At 48.4% G+C, this 22,059-nt stretch overlaps 1 protein-coding gene across 12 annotated transcripts in view; it reads right to left on the bottom strand.

The window, feature by feature from the left end:
• CD44 (CD44 molecule (Indian blood group)) overlaps positions 1–21,499 on the bottom strand; it is an 89,252-nt gene extending 67,753 nt beyond the window's left edge. For 11 of the 12 annotated variants that reach the window (XM_040259001.1, XM_040259003.1, XM_040259006.1 and 8 more), the window contains exon 1: positions 21,055–21,323. In XM_040259001.1, coding sequence (XP_040114935.1) covers positions 21,055–21,121 — 67 coding nt within the window. In that variant the 5' untranslated portion in view covers positions 21,122–21,323. Of the gene's footprint in view, positions 1–21,054 lie in introns of all 12 variants that reach the window. The other variant, XM_040259012.1, reaches the window with a different exon arrangement.
• Positions 21,500–22,059: the final 560 nt, after the last annotated feature.

Here is a 22,059-nt window from a genome sequence, read left to right as displayed (position 1 = left end):
CTACAAGCAATTGTCTGTGTTTTGATAGTCTTGTTTCAGCCCAAACAGCAGTCTGCAACCACACTTTTAAGAAACTAAAAGCAAAATGAGAGTGTGACACAAAGGCGAACACTCCTATCAAAAGATGCAAAGTTTTAGTCACTCTGAGGTGCGGCGGGGAGGGGCCAGATCTTCCTTTCTTTAAAGGCGAACAGAACTAAGCAGTTAAAGGTAACTAAAGTATTTGGGGGAGATAAGAGGATTGAACATCCCAATATGATTGAAGGGTGGGCACTTCATGTGTTCAAAAGCTGGTCCCGCAGCCCCAACCCCTCCACAACCAGGAAATTCCAAGCCTGGGCTTCTGGGGGAAGCAGTGGACCCTGAGGAACTTCAAAATTTCCAGAATGAGAAGGAAGCTACTGCATTAAATTGCCCCCAAGGGTCTTTCTACACTCTGAGACCAGGTAAAGGAGTGCTTCTCCCCAAGAGGGAGGGAAATACCATCTCCTCCTCATGCCAACTGTCAGCACTGAAGGCAGGAAGAGGCAGATCCTGCTGAGACAAGCAGCCTTGGAGACTGCCTGTCATCAAGCAAGTAAAGACAGGCCTGGAGCGCGTCAGCCGACTCGCTTTCACCAGCTTCTGCAATAGCCAAGCTTCCCAGAACATCCCCGGCTGCCGTGTCTGCCTGGCAACAGTTGTTCCAGTAAGCACGTGGGTGTCAGCACTTTGGTGTCCCCTTGCCACCAAATTAAATGAGATCTTATTGACTAACGTTTTGCCCAGAAATGGAATGAACATCTTTCAAAGGCAGCTGGAAGCATTTCTCAAGCGCAGCAGGAACAAAGTTTGGGCTGAATGAGGAAGGGAGAGGTTCCAGGTCTAATACTACAGTGATGACACTGAGGATGCTTGCTCCCTGTCAGTTACTCCACACACAATCTGGTAGTCCTTACACAATCCTACACCTACACCTAGATGGACTCTGCCTTAAAGACAAGAAAACTGAGGTTCAGAGTGTTGTCAATTGCCACATAATTGATGATGGGCAGGACTCGAACCCACGCTTCCAGGTGGCTCAGCGGTCAAGATTCCGCCTGCTATACAGGAGCCACAGGAGATGCAGGTTTGATTCCTGGGTTGGGAAGATGCCCTGGAAGAGGGCACGGCAAGCCACTCCAGTATTCTCGCCTGGAGAACCCCTTGGACAGAGGAGCCTAGTGGGCTAGAGTCCATCGGGTTGCAGAGTTGGACACGACTAACGCAACTCGGCACGCATGCAGGACTCAAACCCAGATTGAACTCGAGTACACACAGTGCTTTCTGAGAGTGGGATACCAGACTCAGATCCCACTCATGAATCCCTGACCTCGGTGCTTAGCCCAGAGGCTGAGCTGACAGTCAGTCCTACTAACTACAAGGATGATGAGTAAGCATTCTCAAATGTATCCTTTAGAAGACAGAGAACCTGACTTTGAGAGACTATTTTCTGATGGCCTATTTGAAGAGATGCCTGTTTCTAAATGTCTTCCAGAAAATCTGGGAAGCTCATCTGGAGAAGAAACCGGATGAGTTTCCCAGAGGTTCTAACAATGCACACAGTGCAGAATACAGAAGTAGATGTTGACTTTAGCTTTCCGGGCAATACAAATAACAGGAAGCTCAAACAGATAATAGGTACCTTTCCTCTACCCTGAGAAACAGTCTTTAAGGAAGGCTGGAGATTATCTGATGATGTTTTTCTCTAAGGAAACAGAGCTGCCCCCCAAACAAGTTTCACAAGAGAGCCATGGGGAGCCCCACCCTCTGTCCCCAGTAAGAAGAATCTAGAATATCCAAGGCTTGCCTCCCCAAACCTTCCTCCATCTCTTCTCTCCCTCAGCAGAACATGTTTCCTCCTTGTCTTTCACAGCCATCCTGAACATTGCACATATTCAGCCTCTGTTTGGTACCTTTGCAGAAAACCATGGAAGAGACTATATCTAGGTGATGATAGCCAAGAGGAATGGCAGTTGGGGTGGTGCGCAGTCACAGAGGGAGGAGAAAAGATGTGGTCTGTTTGCTAACCCTCATTTGCTTTCTAAGGAAGTTTATCTCTTACTCCAATAAATAGATAAATAGATAGATGATACATACATGGATGGATAGGTACATAGAGCAACAGATCAGATGATAGACATATATGATAGATACATGGATGGATGAACAGACAGATACATAATAGCTACATGGATACATACATATGTAAAGTTGTTTTTTTAACTGAATTTGGACATCACAAACTGAATCCACCAGGGTAAGCCACAATCGCACAAATCCAACCAAATAGTAAAATAGACCAATTCCAAGTCTATTCATTCAACAAGATTTTATCCAGTGCCACCATGGGCACTGTGCTAGGCACTGAGACCAGGGCATTGAGAAAGGTCAGCAAGGTCATTGCCCCGACGTAGACTATGGTCCAGGGAAGAAGACAAACACTCAACAAAACAACAACACAGCACAATAAATGTAGTATCAGAAGGGCAAGGTGCTGAACGCTTGCACTTTAAAGGGAAGCCTTTCCTCCCCAAGGCCTCTGCTGTCCCCAAGAGATGCCTCCCCGAGGCACTGTCATTTCAGCTGAGAACTGAAGGATAGACAGAGAACTAGCGGGCCAGGCTCAGCAGGCCTCGCAGTCAGGAAATTCACCCTCATAATAAAGCGTAAATCATTTCAGTTTGATAGAATCCATTCCTCTCGCTCTTTCATCATTAGATTTTGAGAAGCAAGGCCCCCTTCCTGCGTCAGAAACCATCACATTCTTGAGGTCCACATTAAACATCCCCTGGGTTTCTCTTCCCTGGATTCAGTCCTTATAAATCCTTTAATGATACTTAAGTGATAAAAAGGAATGGAAAAATAATTTTTTAAATTCTGAGTTTCCCTCCATGCTGTTAGATTCATGAGCACACTGCATGGAGGCAGGACACTGGCCCAGAAAACCCACCTGTCCCTCTTTGGACTAATCAAAATGTTAGGATGTTGAGCCCTTGAGTTTTGGACTCAGAGAAACTATTAATATTTGGAAGGAGTTTTTCTGCTTATGAAAGAGCAATTATTCATACAAAATTCAATAGTTAATTTAGATTCCCTGAAGCAAGTCCGATCTGTGGGGAGTCAACACAGGGTGGTTGCAGGAACATCAACTCTAAGGATGGAGAAGTTAAGATTCAAATCCTGAATCTGCATTAATTCTGTGATCCTGGGAAAGTCATTAAACGCCTCTCCTCTACAGGAGTGTAATAATGCTAACCGGGAAGCTGATGTGAGTGCTGGATTAGATAATGGAGCTGAACACACTTCACACACATTAAAACACTCCAGGAGTGTAGTTTTTGAAAAGGGAAGCCGGCCTTCTCCCTTGGGGGTCATCATCTCATAATTTACAGGAAGAGATGCTCTTCCAAGGTCGCAGTAGTTCTTTTTAAATGGATCACTACAGACTCATGGTCCTCAGCAAAGTGCAGCTCCAGCAGCGCTGAGATGAGCTGCAGTGATGAGTTTCTAATAATAAAGTGCTCAAGTGTGCAAAAGATGGACTATTTCTTGTAAATTATAACAGATTTAAGGTTATTCCCTGATATGCTTTTATTGGAGAGAGAAAAGGATAAAGTTATAGCTATCGTGATTGAGCATAAACCCAGACCATCCAAGCCTCCACCTGCAGTGTGTCCCCCATGTGAACTCTTGTCAGTGAGGTGTGTCTTCCCGGGAGAAACATGAGGGTGTGACTTAGAAAACACAAGAACTTGCCTTTTTTCTTTTGCCTACACAGAATTGCAAATCAAACTCTACTAGCTGTGTCGACTCCCTTACAGCCTTATTGATTATAAGAGACATTGTTACCAATGCAATAAAATCCTTCTAATTGAAAGTGCTTCAGGGAAGAGGAGGCCAACAACTCCTAACTCATTTGGGTGGATCATGACTGGTCTAAGTTGAGCACTGTGATCAGAGTTCTCCTTGCCACTGATTGGGTTAGTGTGGGTCTCCAGGGGAATGGCACACCATTCTTCCAATAAGAAGTAAAGTGAAGTCGCTCAGTCATGTCCGACTCTTTGCGACTCCATGGACTGTAGTCCACTAGGCTCCTCCATCCATGGGATTTTCCAGGCAAGAGTACTGCAGTGGGGTGCCACTTCCTTCTCCAAGGGAAGTCAATTAAGAACTTCTGCAAAAGCCATCCTTCCATTTTTAAAGAAGAGATATTTATGAATAAGTATTCCTTCTGGTGATAGACACTGCTTTTTGTTTTGTTTTTCCATAGGATGCCTGGAACTGTGAGAGTCCATTTGGGACCATGAAGGAGGCTAAACTGTAGGAAGACGCTATGAGGGGCAGAGTAGAAAGCTGGAAGAAAACTGGATCTTTGATAACGTCATTGCTTCTGGAATCATCCTGTTTCCATACTTCTTGCTGTGCTAGATAACAATTTATGAGGGTTGATTATTCTGTTCCTTACAGTGATACCAGCTGACATGCACTGATGTGGGTATACCAAGAACTATGTGACAGATAGCAGTTGCATGAGACTGACACACCACGGGTTGACGCATAGATGGGCTGTGGCTTTTGTTCAGGCATGATAGCTATAACTCCACCCTTATCTCTCCAACCCAAGAAAGCACATCTGAACAAAAGGAAAAGGATACCATCATCATCACTGGGAGGGACAATAGCCTGAATCTGTCCTTGTTCAGAAGACACAGTTGTTTATAACTGACCATCTGGATGGCTGGTGCCTATACTCTGCTAATTGATAAATACTATTAGCATCGTACACATGTGTGTGTACATGTCTGACTCTTTGCGACCCCGTGGACTGTAGCCCTCCAGACTCCACTGTCCATGGAATTTTCCAGGCCAGAATACTGGAATGGGTTGCAATTTCTTACTCCAGGGGATCTTCTTGACCTATGGATTGACCCTGCATCTCCTGATTTGTCAAGCGGATTCTTTATCACTGTGCCACCTGGGAAGCCCAGCCTGTGCTTTTACCTGAAAGCATTCTAAGTGATGCTTTGTTGGGGGTGGGGGGGTTGTTTTTGTTTTTTCCTTACCACATCTATGTCACCCTCTTGATAGAGTCTACTCCGGTCATCTCCAAGTATTTACCACCAACAAAGAGATTTTTAAAAAGTGAGGCCTTTGTAGTCAGATAGTTGGACACCTGAATCCTAGGGCTCTTGCCTGCTCCTCCTGCCTGGACCCAGTCAATGCACCTGCATGGCTGCTAGAAGTCATGCTACAAACCACCCCTCAGGGACACATCAATCAGACCATGGCCTCAAACTCTTGCCACCGAAGTGTTCAAAATAAGACCAAGAAACTTCCAATAAAATGGACCAAATTTGACCCTAAACCAAAGCTTAATATTCAAGATACCTATGTAAATTATGAATTTTTCCCCCATGGAAAAATGATACTTTTTGCTTCCCAGAGTTTGGGTTCCTTCATTTCCCCAACATGTGCTTCTAAAAGTTTGAGTCAACTTGGAGGTTCTCATGGCTCTCTTCCCACCACTGCCTATTGCAGGGCAAGTAGGACAAACCTATTGCTTTCAGAATTTTGAGGGATACAACCTTGATATTTGGCCCTCTTATTCAGAGGACCCTATGTGAGGCAGCCAGAACAGGAGCTGCTGTGGCTAGAGTTGTGATGAGGAGCTCTGACCTCACCTACCAAAATGTCCCCTGGACTTGAGAGCTGGTGGGATTGAGGAGTCCAACAGGTAGCCCCAGCCCCCCAAATGGAGCTGCAGGGATCCTGCAAACACACTCACTGCTATTCATTGAGAAGTCTCTGATGCTCTAAACCAGGCGCAGTCTCCCTGTTACATGCTCTCACAAGCTCTTGTACTTCTCCTTCTGAGCTCTGACCACAAGTGTAATTAAACAAGGGTGTAATGAGTTGTTTACAGCGTCTTCCCAGCTCGAGCATAAGTCCCATCACAGCAGAAACTGTGCCTCTCTTGTTTAAGGTTGTATTCCTGGTGCCTGGCTGGAGTGCCTGGCATATATTGGTATTCAGTAAATGCATGTTGAGTACACAAATGCACCGTTTGAAAACCACTGACTGCTCAGAGAGGCTAGGTAAGAGCTAGGCCAGGTGATGCTGGGCCTTTTGGTTTCCAAAGGTTCATTGAATCATAAAGGATCAAAACAAACAGCAAGCATGCATGCACAAGGTACTACATAGGAAACGAGATCTGAGCACAGTGAGGCCCAGCAGACTGTGAACACCTGCAGTATTTCCCACTGTGTCACACACGCACACACAAAACCCAAGCCCACGACTATTTTCTCTTCCTCTCTGTCCCTCCAAATCTTCTGGCCCTGGTCAGCCGTGTGCCCTCCTGTTTAGTGCCCTTTCCTATCATCTCAAAGGATGAAACAGAAAGGGTACTGGATGGAGGGGCAGAAACCAGAGTTTTGACTTTAACCGGTTGTGTGACCTTGGGCAAGTCATGTGCAGTCTTCAAGATGGCCTTCCCATAGTCATCCAAAAGAAATAGGTGGACTCTGTAATTTCCAGCGCCTTTCCCCATCCTGACATGCCATCATCATGGGCTTTGTGTCACCAGATCCTGAAAACTTCTCACTTAGGGCCCTTTCTCCTCTTTTCTGTCTTTGGATCCGTAATTCAGTCCTGCTATAGGATGCAGCTCAGCCTTGCACCTTCTAAGCCCTAGCAAAGACTCTGAAAACCCTCCCTCATTTGCCTCCAGTGCTTTCATTGAGTCACCGAAGTAGGGGTATTGTGACACAACTTGGCAGGGCACCGCCATCCCCTGCAGGCTGGCTGTGTCTGCCCGCCTCCGGAAACGGCAGGATCAAGAACTTGAGCACATACCAAGGGCCCCAGATAAGCGCTGCCCTGGAGAGGAGGGCAGCACGTAGGAGAGCATTCCGAAGACTACAATTTCAATGACTGGGGTCAACCAGCAACAGGAGACAGAGATAAAGGTGAAAGTGACTTCAGGTAATAATAGAACCTTGTAGTTTCTACATCACAAGTTTCTGCCTACCAGCACAAAACACTTTTACACCAGCAGGTAAAAGTGGAGAGGTCTAGGAGAGGCAGACGGATTATTACCCCCACGCCATTTCACAAAGTGTACTGAAACATTAGACAGATAAAGCCAGCAGCCCAGGGTCACACAATTAGGCTTTGACACGGTGGGAATTAGAGCAGTGTCCTAATCTCACCCAGAGGCTATTTCCAATAGACTCCTGATGGAGCCTTTGTTTATCCCTTGGTTCTACCTTATCTTACCTACCCAAGCAGTGAGCTTGCTTTTTTCCCTTGGGGATGAACAGGGGGAAACTGGAGCCGCTCAGAGTGGGCTGACCAGCCAGAGTTCAGAATCCAGCCTTCTTGACTTGGATGCTCCAGCGGGGGCCAGCCTTTGGAATGTTCCTACTGTTTGTATCTGGGAGGCAAGGAAGAGCCCCCCGTGGCAGCTGAGAATGTAGAGGCTCCAGGGCTGATAAAAGTTGTAATTAACATGCACATATAACCCTTTCATCTTCAAAGGCTTTAACTAACATGAGTTAGCTATGCCTCCTATCATCCCCATGGCTGAGGAATCATTTTTCTCTTCTCAGTTTGCAGATGAAGTTGATGCGGGAAGCTACCCTTGGCCACGAGGTCTGGCCCTTGTGCAAACAGAGGAGATTCCTGGCTCCAAGCACCTTACTTCACTAGGGTTGATGGGAAAACAGACTGTGAATGAATCAGGAGAGAAGGCTCAGGGGACCAAACTCCTCTGGGAAAGAGGCATTTATACCATTCTGGAAGGAGACTGAGTCTATGATATGGCTATTTAACCAGATTCAGTGGGCTAAACTCCCAGCGTTACACACACTATCCGAAAAGTACACCAGAAAAGCCTACTGCTCTATCGTGGTGATATCTCTGTGATACAGGAGGGTCAAATCCTCCATACTGCGCCCATAACAGACATCATTAATTGACCACAGCACTCTCTGTGGACTTCCCAGGTGGCACTAGTGGTAAAGAACCCACCTATCAACGCAGGAGACATAAGAGATGTGGGTTCGATCTCTGTGCCGGCAAGGTAGAGTCTGCCTGCAATGCAGGAGACCCAGGTTCGATCAGGAAGATCCCCTGGAGAAGGAAATGGCAACCCACTCCAGGATTCTTGCTGAGGAAATCCCATGGACAGAAGAGCCTGGCAGGCTACAGTCCATGGGGTCACAAGAGTCAGGCCCGACTTAGCGACTAAACCACCACCACCAATATTCTTGGCTGGAAAATTCCATGGAGAGAGGAGCCTGGTGGGCTACAGTCCATAAATTCCATGGTTAGAAGAGCCTGGTGGACTGCAGTCCATAGGGTTGCAAAGAGAGTCGGACATGCCTGAAGCAACTTAGCACGCACACATGCAATCTTTGTGGCTGAGCCAAGGTCTGGCTTCTTAGCACAGCCTCTCAGGCAGCCTTGAGTGGTCAATGCGAAATGATACAGGAGCTGAAATCTGTTTGCTATTGCTGCCCTGCTGTAGAGCCTGTTTGCGATTCTTTTAAATTGCCAGAAGTTCCCAAAGTTTTTATATCAACCAATGTTGGAGCTGACCTTTTTCTGAACTCTGTCTAGCACTGTCTAAAGAGGGTGTCATGAGAACTTCTAAGTCTCTGGAATGGAATCTCATAGATGGTGCCACTTGATCACTTGGAATCTGTCCAACCTCATCCTTCACTGTTCTTCAACATGGTGTCTCTTAATTAAAGGGCATGCAGCCCTTTACTGACCCCAATCAAGTCATACTTACTTCCCCAACTTTTAAACTTTCAGTTCATTCTTTATGCTTCCCTAAGTCACTCTCCTTCCTCTGTTCATCTTCTTACTCACACTCAATTCATCCTCAAATTTTACTGCTTCCATGAAATCATCCTACACTATTGTCACACAGAAATGTCTGCTCTCTTACATACTTTCTTCACTTGGTTAATTCTTCTTTCACCAAACAGTAAATTCTCTGAGGACAGGAACTAGATCTATTTCCCTCACTTCTTTCCACAAAGACAATCACATAATAGTTTTTCCTGCATTTATTGAATTGGTGGGTTTATTCCCATTTTACACCCAGAGAAACAGAAGCAACTAATAAAGGAAGAACCTTGTCCGCAGTCATCCTGTAACTAAGATGGAAAAACGCCGAGCCTCCGCTGGCCACATGTGGTTCTCACTTCTCCTAGAAGGCAGTGTCTGGAGGATTGCCTGGAGATACAGATGACTGGACCATACCCAGCAGTTACCGAGAGCAATGCCAACGACAGGAGAACTGAATCCATCCACAAGTATTACAACTTCTGGTCAGTGGATTCTAGATGGATATGAAACAGGGCACACCCAGGATGCACTCTGATCTGATAAGGGTTTCAGTGACCAATAGAAGAGCAGAATCCCAACAGAGCATTTAGTCTCTCACTTACCACCTTGAAGTAAAGGGTTAGTCGCTCAGTCATGTCTGACTCTGAGACCCCATAGACTGTAGCCTGCCAGGCTCTTCCGTCCATGGAATTTTCCCTGGGCTGCCATTTCCTTCTCTAGGGGATCTTCCTGACCCAGAGATCGAACCCAGGTCTTCTGCACTGCAGGCAGATTCTTTACCATCTAAGACACCAGGAAAACCCAACTTATCACCTGGACAAACTCCTAAGTAATGTAGTCATTCTAACTTCCTTCCCTACTTCCTGCCCTCACTGAGCAGGAAGAGTTTCTCTGGTTCCACAGAAAATAAATAAATATCTTAGTAGGAGTCTGGAAGTTTCTCCATAGAAGAAGCAACTAACCGTCTCAAAAGACTACCTGTGCCACCTCGATACATATATATTTCTCTGTTTTGTTTTCAGATTCCCACGGCAACCCTAGTTCTTTTCCCTAGGATGCTACAGCTCATCCTGTAAGCACTGCTTTGGCTGAATACTGTGGTTCATTTTGCATCAACATGTTACGGGGATCCCTTGAGGAAAGCTGAGAAATCCAATGGAGCGTGGAGCGTGAAGGAGACCACTTTTCTCTTCTTCAGGGTTGACTTCTCTAGCCTCTTGAAGCAATGTTTGTTCAAAGAATATTGCATCTGGAGGTGAAGTGAAAGTCGCTCAGTTGTGTCTGATTCTTTGCGACCCCATGGACTATACGGTCCATGGAATTCTCCAGGCCAGAATACTGGAGTTGGTAGCTGTTCCCTTCTCCAGGGAATCTTCCCAACTCAGGGATTGAACCCAGGTCTCCTGCATTGCAGGCGGGTTTCCTTACCAGCTGAGCCACAGGGAAGCCCTATTGCATCTGGATTCTGTGGCTAATCCCAGGACTGACTTCGGGCAGTTTTAGCTGTGGGACTGACACCTGTTGCTAACTTCTCTGGCTTAGACTTCATCTGCTCACCCGCAAGGGGTCAGAAGGATCTGGAGGAGTCCTCTGAGCAGAGCACCTTGGCCCAGGAGTCCATCCGGCCAATTGGCGTTTAGAGTGTAACTCGGTCTGTATGCTTGTTGTTTCTGGTATGGATTAATAATTCACTTCTGACATTTAATACAAACCAGACATCACTTTTGTGTGTTTGGGGGCAGTTGTGGGGTGGTGGGGAGGGACTGCACCACAGTGTGTTATTCCTTGCATTAACTTTTATGAGGCTTAGGTGTTCATGGGCCTGCAGAATGGTGGGTTTACAGAATGTGAGGCTGGGAAAGGACTGCACAGATCAACTAGAATCCTGCTGTCTCATCTGACACACGGGAAATTGGAGGCAAATTGACGTAAAATGATTGGCTCTGCATCACACAGTCAATCAGTTACAGAGAGGCGCTAAAGAATTATAGTCATTTCCATACTCGAGGCGCCTTCTGTGTGCTAGACTCGAGCTCCAGACACCACGTGCTGAACACTGTTCTAGACGCTTAATGTGTGCAGCCCCTGGGGCTCACGCTGCTCTCGTGCGGCCAGGAGGAGAATCAGCCTGTTTCACAGCCCCTCCTCCTTCCAGAAGCCCTCCTCCAAAGCCAATCTTCTCATTCTCATCCCACCACACAGAACAGCTGGTTCAGTACAAAAGGTCTTTAAATCATTGAAAGAAAGAACTCCTCCCTTTTTTCCTTTGAACATAGTGACCAAAAAGCCCACTGCTTTTCTCTGAGTGTCACTGGAACATGATTGAGGCTTAAGTTCTGTGTACATGAAGTCAGATTTGGCAGGGCTGGGGCTGAGAGGCAGACAGACCTCTAGGAAATTAAGATCCTTGGTCTACTGGACAAAACTCAGTGAGCTCTAAACTTCTCCTGCCTTGCCTGATATGTCAAACTTGAAGAAAGGCACACTCAAATTAGAGAGAATGCAGAGTAAAGTGATGTCAAGGAGATGAGGATCAGTATAGGAAGCACGAGAGAAAAAAAAAACAAACAGGTTTCTATAGATCAGAAAAATTTAAAAAGATGAAAAAACATTAGCCAGAATCTATGAAAATCACAAAAGGTAAATGATAAAGATGGCTTTGCTAGCCAAATCTAGAACTTTCATTCATTCAGTCCAACATTTATTGAACATCTACTATAATTGAGAAACTGACAGATGGGAACCTCAAGGATACAAAATTGTACATAATGTACATAAAACATAAGCTTTTCCCTAAGGAGCTTATGGACTCACCGGTGAAAGAGAACACAGACCATAATATACCTCAGCAGCAGCCTTTGAATTTTTTAGATAGAAATACGCTCATGGGCTTTTCATGAATCATCAAGGAGAAACAACTAGTAGACAAAAGGGCAAAGCAAGAGTCGCTTGAGGAAGTCTAGAGCAAAGGTCTCCAAGCCCCGGGCCATGGACCAGTTTTGGTCTGCAGCCTGTTAGGAACTGGGCTGCACAGCAGGAGGTGAGCAGTGGGTGAAGCTAAAACCATCTCCCCGCCCTGTCCATGGAAAAATTGCTGCCCTTAAGACTGGCTCCTGGTGCCAAAAAGGTTGGGGACTGCTGGTCTAGAGGGATGAGTCTGACCTCTAAGGTTGACCTTGGCAAGATAACTAGCTCCATCACAGAGAATCCACTACAAAGCTGAAGTTCTGGGCAGAAGATTTCTATGGCAGTATTACTTCTCTCTCCAAACTCTGCTTTATGTCTATGTGACCAGCTTTCTTGTGGGCACCTATACCCTTGTCCTCCCCTTGTAGGGAAGTGGGGCCCTGAAACTCACTGGTGGCTGAGGGGCTGACTCAGTGACGTCAGCTGGTCTGCTATAGGCTATAAGATGATGCTCAGCTCTGTTGGAATCTGCTTCATGAACTGGACACGTGCAACAATGGCAACATTTGTAACTGGCATACAGTATTTACGCCATTTGATACTTTTGGAGCCAGGGACCTCGCTAGAAATGATCTTCCAAGCCAGAGGCAAGAGACCAGGTCTGAGCTGCATGGAATTGTTCCTTTCTCCCTGGCATCTCGGGTTCCATAATGGTGAACACTTGTGAAGAGGCCTTATCATCCCCACTCTAATATCTTGGTGGGTTCTCTCTGAGAGAGGAAGTAGAAGATGCTACCTAGACCCACTACTGATGTGTGGTTTCTTTTAGAAGGCACTGCAGGCCTACTCAAGTGCAAAGAGATGTACTGAAACTGAAACAGATGGGGTTCTGTGATGAGTCGCTGCTCCCAGGCCAAAGGCCCAGCTGCCTACCTGCAGGCTGAGTTGGAGGTCTCCAGGGGCCTTTGCTTCCTCCCTTCCGGGAGAGCACCCAGAAGAAATGCTACCTGCCCTCTCCCATGCAAAGGCCACCTGCTGGGCCAAACAGCAGCCAAGTCACAGGTTTGCACTGGAGCTGGGAAGAAGGGCAGAAGTAAATGTCTAGTTTTGGCCTGATTTCATGTGCCCATGGCCTGCCGCCTGACATTCTTCGCTTTCAGAGTCGATTCTTCTGTCTCCAGTTCTAGCTGGTAGAGAGAAGGTCCTGGCATTAAGGACCCTTAAGCTGAGGGCAAACATTTTCACTCCTGTTCAGTTGGCTCCTCTCCCAACTTTATCCTGTCATGAGCCAAGGTCCTGGACAATGGAGCAGCGTCATTCACCCACCATCCAGGGGACAAGTATGAAGTGATGCTGAACAAATGACTTGGTTCACCGCCCGCCGAATCCTACTCCTTCCTCAATTCCCCCAGCTCCACATCCCGTATGGGCAGACCTTCTATCCAGGAACTGGAATGAATGAGCCGCACAGAGTAGGAATGGGAAGACGTTTCCATGACAACTTCTTTCTCATTCATATTTGCAGCTCCAGCCCCCTCCTATGACATCATGCACACAAACAGAGAGCAAATCCAGCTCTGTGGATGTTATGATCCTGCCCAGCAGTGTACTAGCAGGTATGAAGACAACCAGTAAGCATACTAGCAGGTATCGCTGTTTGGGTTTCTGGACACCCTACTGTCTTGATATACTAAGGAAGGCAGAGCAATGCAGTCAGCAAGGACGTGAGCCCTGTAGCTAGACCACCTGGACTGGAAGTCCAGCTCTCCTGCTTACCAGCTCTGTGGCCTTGGGCAAGTGACTCAAATTCTCTATGCCTCTGTTTTCTCATATGTAAAAGAGGGGTAATATGAGCACGCCTTCCTACAGTTAGTGCATGGATTAAACACGTTAGTAGAGGGAACAGGATGATGTTTGCTAATATTACCAACAGTAGTGACAGTATTTCTAATGTATACAACTGACTGCAAAGAAACAAACAAAATGTACAAGAGCTCTAACTCTCCAGAAAGGTTGAGGGTTAGAAAGATGAACTTTCAAGCACAGCTCAAGGAGACTCACCATGACACCATGGCAAAGTCTCAGAATTACTGGTCTCTGTGAATTCTCTCTCTCCCTAGAATTTTGCACTTAACATTCACTCTCAAAAGCTGAAGACTCAGGAAAGATTTTGGGGACCTGGGTTTTGCAAATCACCTCCTCGGTGACTCAGCCCCTCCCCACCCTCCTGGGACCTATCTGCCCACACTTGCTCTTAGGAGAGACTCTTGCCTCAAGAGGACACACCCAGGCAGCCAACGCACCCCCAAACTCAGGGAGATCTGGGTTTGTGAGGTTCTGGACCCCCCTGACGCTCACCCCTCATCCTGCCCCAAAGTTTCACGGGGTGGATGAGCCATGGGTAGGCAGGACCTGCCCCATTTGTGGTCAGCGTCACACGTGGCAAGCTCCATGGAGACAAAGCACCGTTGGCTTCCATGTCAGGTGTCAGGCTTTGCTGAAGACCTGTAGTACCTGCAGGAGACCCACAGAGAAGGCTCTTCTGGGAAGTACTTCCACTTCTCTACCAGCTGCTAACACCTTCTAGAAATTGGAAGGGGGCAGTGTTGGAGGGGTTGAAAGCGAGAGTGTGGGTCTCTCACCCAAGAAGTCCAACATCAGATTAGCATCTCCAAAATAAGCCAGAGTTCCAAGTGGGCCACTGCCCAGGAGTGTTTTATTTTGAGGTTTCAATGTGGGACTGGGTGTCATCATCCGGCCTAACTCCCACTCCCTTCTTGGCCCAAGAAGTGAGTCATCCTGTCCTTAGACAGACGTCCCCAGTCACGGCAAGCAGCCACCAAAGCCACAAACAGATGGGTGATCTCCCTACTTGGGCAGACCAAAAACGAGTCCTGTGGTGGGCCACTGTCCAGCCAAGCGCTCATCTCAGCCTTGTCCTGGAGGCAGTCCTCACCACTGCTATCATGTACAGATAAAGGCCTTTGCATCTTACGTAGAATGTGGAGCATGTTTTCATATACCTGGATGTAATAATTTCTATATTCTAAATATTCATCTCAGTTCAACAGTAACAGATAACAAATATGGGCCAGGACTGGGTTCTGAGACTACAAAAATGAATGCGATTCCATCCCTGATGTCAGGGAGCCCCCCGACAACACTGCAGAAGAGAGATAAAAGAAGATCTATCTGGTCTGGGGTTTTCCACCAATAAGAAGTATGAAAGTCATGAGCACCTCTTGGCCCCAGAAGATAAATATGCTTATTGATCTTAATTTCCCTGTGCAGTTTTTAGGCTAATTAACTGGGGACCTATGGGGACCAGATATCTTCTCGTCAGAGATGAGGTTGGCCACCATTCAGTGACGCCAGGGATTCTCACCTGGGGGTGACTTTATCACCACCCCTGTTTGGCCATGTCTGGAGGCTATATAGGCCGTCACACCTGGCCGGGGGCGGGGCGGGGGGCGGTGGCAGGCGTGCACTTTCAGAATCTAGAGTGAGAATAAACCAGAGATGCACCATCAGCTGTTATCCAGGAAACCCTCCACTCGACCACAAGCTGCTTGAGAGCGAGGACTGTGCCCTGTTGCCCATGAGCTCCCAAGACTGCTTGGTGCACAAATGGGCAGCAAGTACGTGAGCTTTTGCTGGATATATTGTCCAGTTAATGAACTTGCTCGAGTGGGTAAATGAACGGCAGGGAAACAGAAATACACACGGCCCGAGCTCATTCCAGCTTCTTCAGATGCTCAAATCTTCTCTTGTGCACATGGCCCCCTCTTCATCCCCATCACTGAGTCCCCCAGCCCTCATGGCTGTGCCTCAGCTCAGCAAGGCTGTCAGTCCTGTGGTCCTAGTTGGCCAGGCTGTCACTCCTTGGTACGGTGTTCCCCATGTAAAACCTTAAGGTTCTTGGATAGAGTCCCGCTCTCTCACATTTAATTCCCCTGTGAGACCTAGTACAGTGTGGGACCCACAGAAGATACCTTATACAAACTTAACGACTGACCAGCAATACAACGTTACGGGTAGACAAACACACACGTTCAGTTACTTAAACGCCTATGGACACACCTACCATGTATATGTCCACACCTAGAAAGCAAAAACCCAATATGTCATTTTTCTTGGGGCTTCACATATTGGGATATCAAGAGAGAGAGAGCAGAGGGGCACAAATTTTCCTCTCCAAAGTATAAATTTTCTGAACCAGATAGTAATTTAATTGGATAGTAATTTAATTAGGCTGATTCATGAGCTGTAGAGATGTGATTTTCACTTATGCAAAAATCTATGCAAGTTTCTGACTTCTAATCACACAAAGTCATGCACTTATTTGTAGAAAAAATCTACAGAAGTCAAAATATACGTTGGACTTCAACTGGTAGAATATATGCATGTTTGAAATCCTGACCCTCCTGGAAAATCCAGAGTTCCCAACCGCTGTGTCCATGCCAAGCCAGATCCCACAACCACACACTTAAGAAAACACTCTGGCAGATTGGGCTGGCTTCCCAAATCCTTGCTGGGCAGCTTCGAGGGAGCACACTTTTTAAGAAAAATATTAACTTGCTAAGGGATTAAGAGTGGCGTTCCAACTTAAGGTTGAAGGCATTAGCCTCCCCTGGCGAGTCTAGAGAACACTGGTGTGTTTCCCATTGAAGCAAAGACACAAAGGAAATTGAGTCACAGCATCTGGCTGTGCAACCCCTCAGACATTCTCTCTGAAGCAGAAAAGATCCCCTTTGAGAACTCACTTGGTCTGGCGGGATTTGCCACCTGCTTCAGTTCATTCTTTCACAAGACCCACTTCCCTTTCAGTCTCTTGGTGGAGTCAACTAGAAAGGAGGCGCAGGGGAAACACAAGGTAGCCTGTAACTCAGCCCCCATCGCGGCCAGGATGGGTGGCCGGGGGAGGCCCGCTTCCCTCCCACAGCCTCCTCTTCATCAGGGACTCCCCACCTGGAGCCATCTGACACTCAAGGCCAAACTGAAATCTCACTTGAGTGGCCACGTGTCACCTCGCACCCCACACTGACATTCCGTTCAAGATCCCTGCCTTTTCTAGAAACCGTATCAGCCCATCGCCGGGGTCCTTGACATTCCCCCTTACTGGGGCACACACAAACTGCTAAATGCTGAGGGTTTCCACTGAGCATGTAACAAGGGGTCTTCCTGGGTCATCGCACCTAGAATGTCTGCAAGGTCAGAGCCTCTGCAAGGACCCCCCCCCCTTTTTTTTTTTCTGTTTGCAGGCAGAAACCCTTGCCCTGACTTGTCTCTTAGACAAGCAACAGCCTCTCCCTTTTTTCCAAGCCTGCAAATGAGAGCATGTCTAGAAGGGCAGCTGGACTCTGATAAGGGAATTGACTTATTTTAGTAACAAATAGCTAGGTTGGCATCTCTCGACAGCTGTGGCCAGGACTGGAGAGAGACAGGCCAGGGCAGAGCAGGGCAGCCAAGAGTTCTCAGCCTGCCGGGGAAGAGGAAAGCCACTCATCCCAGGCTTCACCTTTGCTGGCCTCACACAACTTCCAGAGTCCTCCAGAGGCAAATAATGAATCAAAGGAGCACAGGCACTGGAGTCTAACACAGAGGATGTGAGACAACAGAGGACCCCAACTCCATCACTCATACTAGCTGTGTGTCCTCGGGCAAGTCATTCCATCTCCCTGAGCCTCTCAACTTCTTTATCTGGAAAATGGAATGAAAAGATTGCTAAACACACACAGGGCTGTTGTGAAGCTTATATAGGATAACCTGGTCAAAGCCCATGGCTGAATGCCTCGTATGAAGTCGTGTGCATGCACGTCCAGTTGCGTCCGACTCTTTGTGACCCCATGAACTGTGAAGCCCTCCAGGCTCCTCTGTCCATGGGATTTTCCAGGCAACAATACTGGAGTGGGTTGCCATTTCCTCCTCCAGGGGATCTTTCTGAGCCAGGGATTGAACCCACATCTGCTGGGTCTCCTGCCTTGCTGGCGGATTCTTTACCACTGAGCCACCAGGGTCAGTGCTCGGTAACTGGTATTGCCTGCAGATTTAGGCCTACTTCATAGAGGAACCAAGTGTCAGGCTTTTAAAGCTGGGATGCTGCTAACTGAATGGGATCCAGCAACACCCCAGGAGGCTCTGGGCAGTACAGAGGCTCTACCCCAAGCAGCCACTTTGCTTGATAAGAAGAAAGTTATCATCTTTATTCTTAGGTTAAACTCAAACTGGATATACTGTGGAGGAAAATATAAAATTGTATTGAGCATTTAAGACAATTTAAGGTGTGAAACAAACGTTGCTACCTCTGTAGACAACACAGTCCCCACCCACTGTAAGTAGTGGAGGTGGGCTCAGTCCTGGAGGATTAAGGTATTTCAGAGCCTTGAGGTTTGGAAAGCGTCCTGTGCTAACACTCGGCCTGAGAGAGAGGGGAAGTCACCTTTCTCTCTTTGGGGATCTGTTTCCTCCTTGGGAAAAAGAAAGGGTTTTTCTAAATGATTCTTGGAGTCCCCATCTCTGAGTCTACAATAGTGAGTCAAGAAATATTTCTTGAATGAGTGGAAAGGGATCTGTCATAAACTAAGAATTTCACACTGCCCAGCAGCCTCTCCAAATTGCGTGGGCCAAACTGGGAAAAGAACGGAAACTTTTTCTACTGGCTGCAAAACTCAAACACACCTACTTGGCACTGTGCCTTTGCAGGAAGGAAGATGTCCATTGTGTATTTGGGGAACAACTGAATTAACTGATGCTAACCAACCTCAGCGGGAATGGAGGTTGGCTTTGTTGCTGCTTCTCCTGGGAAAACACAGCCAAAAGTCTAACTCCCAGAAAGAGGGGTCTCTAAGGCTCAGAGGGATCAGAAGGGTGCCAGCCACCGCCAAAGCCCCAGAGCTCTTAGATGCACCCCTCTTTCTAAACACCAGGGGCACAATTCTCTAGCAAGGACCTCTCACCCACAGAGGACAGGAGGCAGGCAGGTATAGAGGGCTCACTTCACTGCTCTTTATCCAGGGCTACTTTCGTCCTTCCACATGTGAAACGTAGTTCAACAGATCTGTTCTCCAACTTAGAGTTTGGGTCCAACACTGCTTAATTGTATTTGGCCATGTCTCTACTTCTTGCTTTTCAGTATGAAGATCAGACCCTTTCTTCCTCCCCAAAGCCTTGCCACTTGCCGAAATGTCCACATTGTCCTCTGGAGCCCACTACCTTCGCTGGTGGGGCACCAGAAGAGTCTTCCCGCCTCCTCTTTGTCCTTCCTCTCTCTGCCAGCCCAGCCCGAGCCCACTGTTAAGTCACATCTCCTTCCCAAGTCTCAGTTCCTTCCAAACAGCTTGACAAGCGCATGAAAGCCTGGGCCCAGGCAGCTATTGCTACTGGTATTTTTTTGCGCTTCCTCCAAATGACGCTCCCCAAAGGGACCACGGAAACCCAGAGCAGGAGTAAGCCTGCCCATCTGGGGGGAAGGGAGGAACTTCAAGGGCCAGGACAGTGCCAAATATCAGGGGATGGGGCCCTTTAGAAGATTTTGGGCTACAGGATGGAAGGAGTCAGGAGTCGAAATCCTCAGAAGCAAAGCAGAAGATGCCCCAGGGAGGTAACATGCAAATGGACTTCCTTATAGTTGAGAGAGAGACACCAGCCTGGTTCCTCTTCCCTGAGGCCAGGCTCAGAGCTCTCCCTGAAATCTTTCCCTGCTCTCTCCCATCCCAAGTCTCTCTGCCTTTCGAGAGATCCTTGGAGCTCCAGTTCCCCTTTGAAAGCCTCTTCTAAAGCCTTTGGTCCACCACCTCCTTCCACAAAATCCTTTCTGAGTTTGTCCATATCATGCTGCTGTTTGTCCATATCATACATGCAGCTTAACCAGTACTGACTAAGCAACAGGCAAAGAAGCTTGGTTCACAGAACCAGCAGTCTTCTGACTGTGTGAACACAGGCAAGTCACTTAACCTCTCTGAGCTTCGGTTTGTTGCCCTCCTGCAAAACGGGGCTAACGACAGGACACTTCTCAGCGGGCCATTGTTGAGGGTAAAACGAGATAACGAATGTAAAGAATTTAGCACAGTGGCTGGCCCAGCCCAAATGTATAATAAATGGTGGCTGGTGCTGCCATTGTGATGACTGTTAATTATTATTATTAATTATTACTTTTCTGATTCAGGAATCTAAATCCTAGACCCTCACTTATCTTCTCAGTCTAAAGTATCCCGGTAGGACTGTGTCTCTTACTTTCCTGGTACCCCCAGAGCTGGGTTTAATAAACACTTGCTGAGTAGAATTAACCATAGGTTGAGCTGTCTTAATGACCCAGCTGGCACTTCTTAAAAGAAAAATTAATTTTGCTAGCGATAAGCAAATCAGCCATGTAATTATCTGTACATATAAAGACAAAGAAAAGGAATGCTTGGAGTTCAGCCCTGCCAGAATACCTCACACGCAGCCACCCCCTCGACAGCCCCTGAGAGGCACGGACCCTGTAGGGATGGGATACCGGCTCCGGGATCCCTGATGCCACCCAGGAGCCTGCTTCCCTGTCCTGCTCCGAGGCTGCCAGGCACCCACTGGGAGCCACATGACCGCCTGGATTTCCCCTAATTGATCGGCAGCCTGCAGGAGGTTGCCAGGATGGAGCAGCGGGCCGAGTCACTGCCTACCCTACTCACACTCCCTGCCCCAGGCTGGCACCTCGTGGCGACCCAGAACCTTGCCACAGAGAAGGTTCAAGTTCCCACAAGCGTTAAGATTGTTCGTGACTGGAGCCAACTGTAAGAGCTTTGGAACCTAGGTGAAATGGGAGAGCCACAGGAACGCGGGACCCCATTCTGGGAAGCTTGTTGCCACCAACCCTCACACACGGCAACAGTGCCCACCTCTATGGCCACCTCGCCAGCACCCCTGTCCCTACCCCAGCCCGTCCCTGCCCTGCGCAGCCTGGCTTCAAGCGCCCTTGGGTACAAGAGTCTGTTAGTCCAGACACAGGCTGCGCGCACCCAGGAGTACAGTTCCGGCTCCAACCACCCCACCCCAAAGCGCGCGCCAACAGCCTGCTGCCCAGCAAACTTTTCTGCGCTCTTTCTTTTTGCCGTTCCACAAAACGGTGCTTCCCACCGACAGGCTCTCCAAGAGCTTAGCGCAAATCCTCGCCCGGTCCTCCTTCGCCAAATCCCAGCCGCTCGCCGCCCACTTGACCCCGACCCCCCCAGGGCCAACGGAGCCCGCACGGCTGGGTCCGGGCCACTCCCTCCCGTCCGGGCGGGCACTCACCGATCTGCGCCAGGCTCAGCTGCACGAGGCAGAGTCCCCAAGCTGCGCGCCACCAAAACGTGTCCATGGCGTCGGAGCGACCGACCGAGCGAGCGGAGTGGAGACGGAGGGGCCGGGCGCTGGGCGGGGGCCGGCGGAGCACGGGCCAAGCAGGGCGCCCGAACCTGTCGGAGGCTGGGGTCCGGCTGGCAATGAGGGCGCCTCGGAAGTTGGGTGCAGTTTTTATTCGAGGGTTGAGAGAGTGACCTAAGAGGGAGGGAGCGAGGGAGGACACACCCAAGCGAGGGGGCTGTGACTAAGCAGCCGGCAGAAGTTTAAAGACGTACCAGCTCTCCTTAGCCCTGGCCCCTCCGCCCCCGCCCCGTTCTCCCCCGAGATAATAAAGCGGGGTGCCTGGGCGCGCACCCCGGAGGGCCGAGGGGTCCCCGTGCACCCAGGACGCACCGACTTTCCTCTCCTGGCGGCTGGGAGCGCAGCCTCTGGACGCAGGAGGGAATAACTGAGTCCTGAAACCTCGCCCCTTTGGGTTCAGCCTCTGGCCTCTCCCCTCCGCGAAGTTTCTCTTTTGACTCAGGCTGGGGAACTCTTCTCTGTGGGTTTCACAGGCAGCTGGATATTCTGGGAGCGGGGCTGGGACAGTGGAAGTGTGGTTTTTCCCTGCGCATGGTCGGGAGCTTGCGATTCTTCCAGGGGAGGGAGGAAGAGCTCGTCGACCTTCCCTTGAAGGAGAAGGGAGTTCATTAACACGCTTCGGGTGGACTTTTGATTCTTAGCAGGACTGCTCAGGGAAAGCTAATGGTAACCAGCCACGGGGCTGGTATTTGGCTCTACTGACCTGTGCATCATCTTCCGGTCCCAGGCTGGCACCTGGTTCCATCCATCCATTCCTCCTTGGCTTACTCACACTCTCACTCATCCTCCCAAACACCCACGGATTCCTCTATCTACCCATTTTATCTTATGTCTCTCCAGGGCTCACACATCTATCTACCCTCCTGTCCATCA

This window comes from Oryx dammah, unplaced genomic scaffold (assembly GCF_014754425.2).
Source record: "Oryx dammah isolate SB20612 unplaced genomic scaffold, SCBI_Odam_1.1 HiC_scaffold_17, whole genome shotgun sequence".
Lineage (NCBI taxonomy): Eukaryota > Metazoa > Chordata > Mammalia > Artiodactyla > Bovidae > Oryx > Oryx dammah.
Note: the sequence above shows the minus strand (reverse complement) of the source record. Positions and strands in the feature narration are given on the sequence as shown.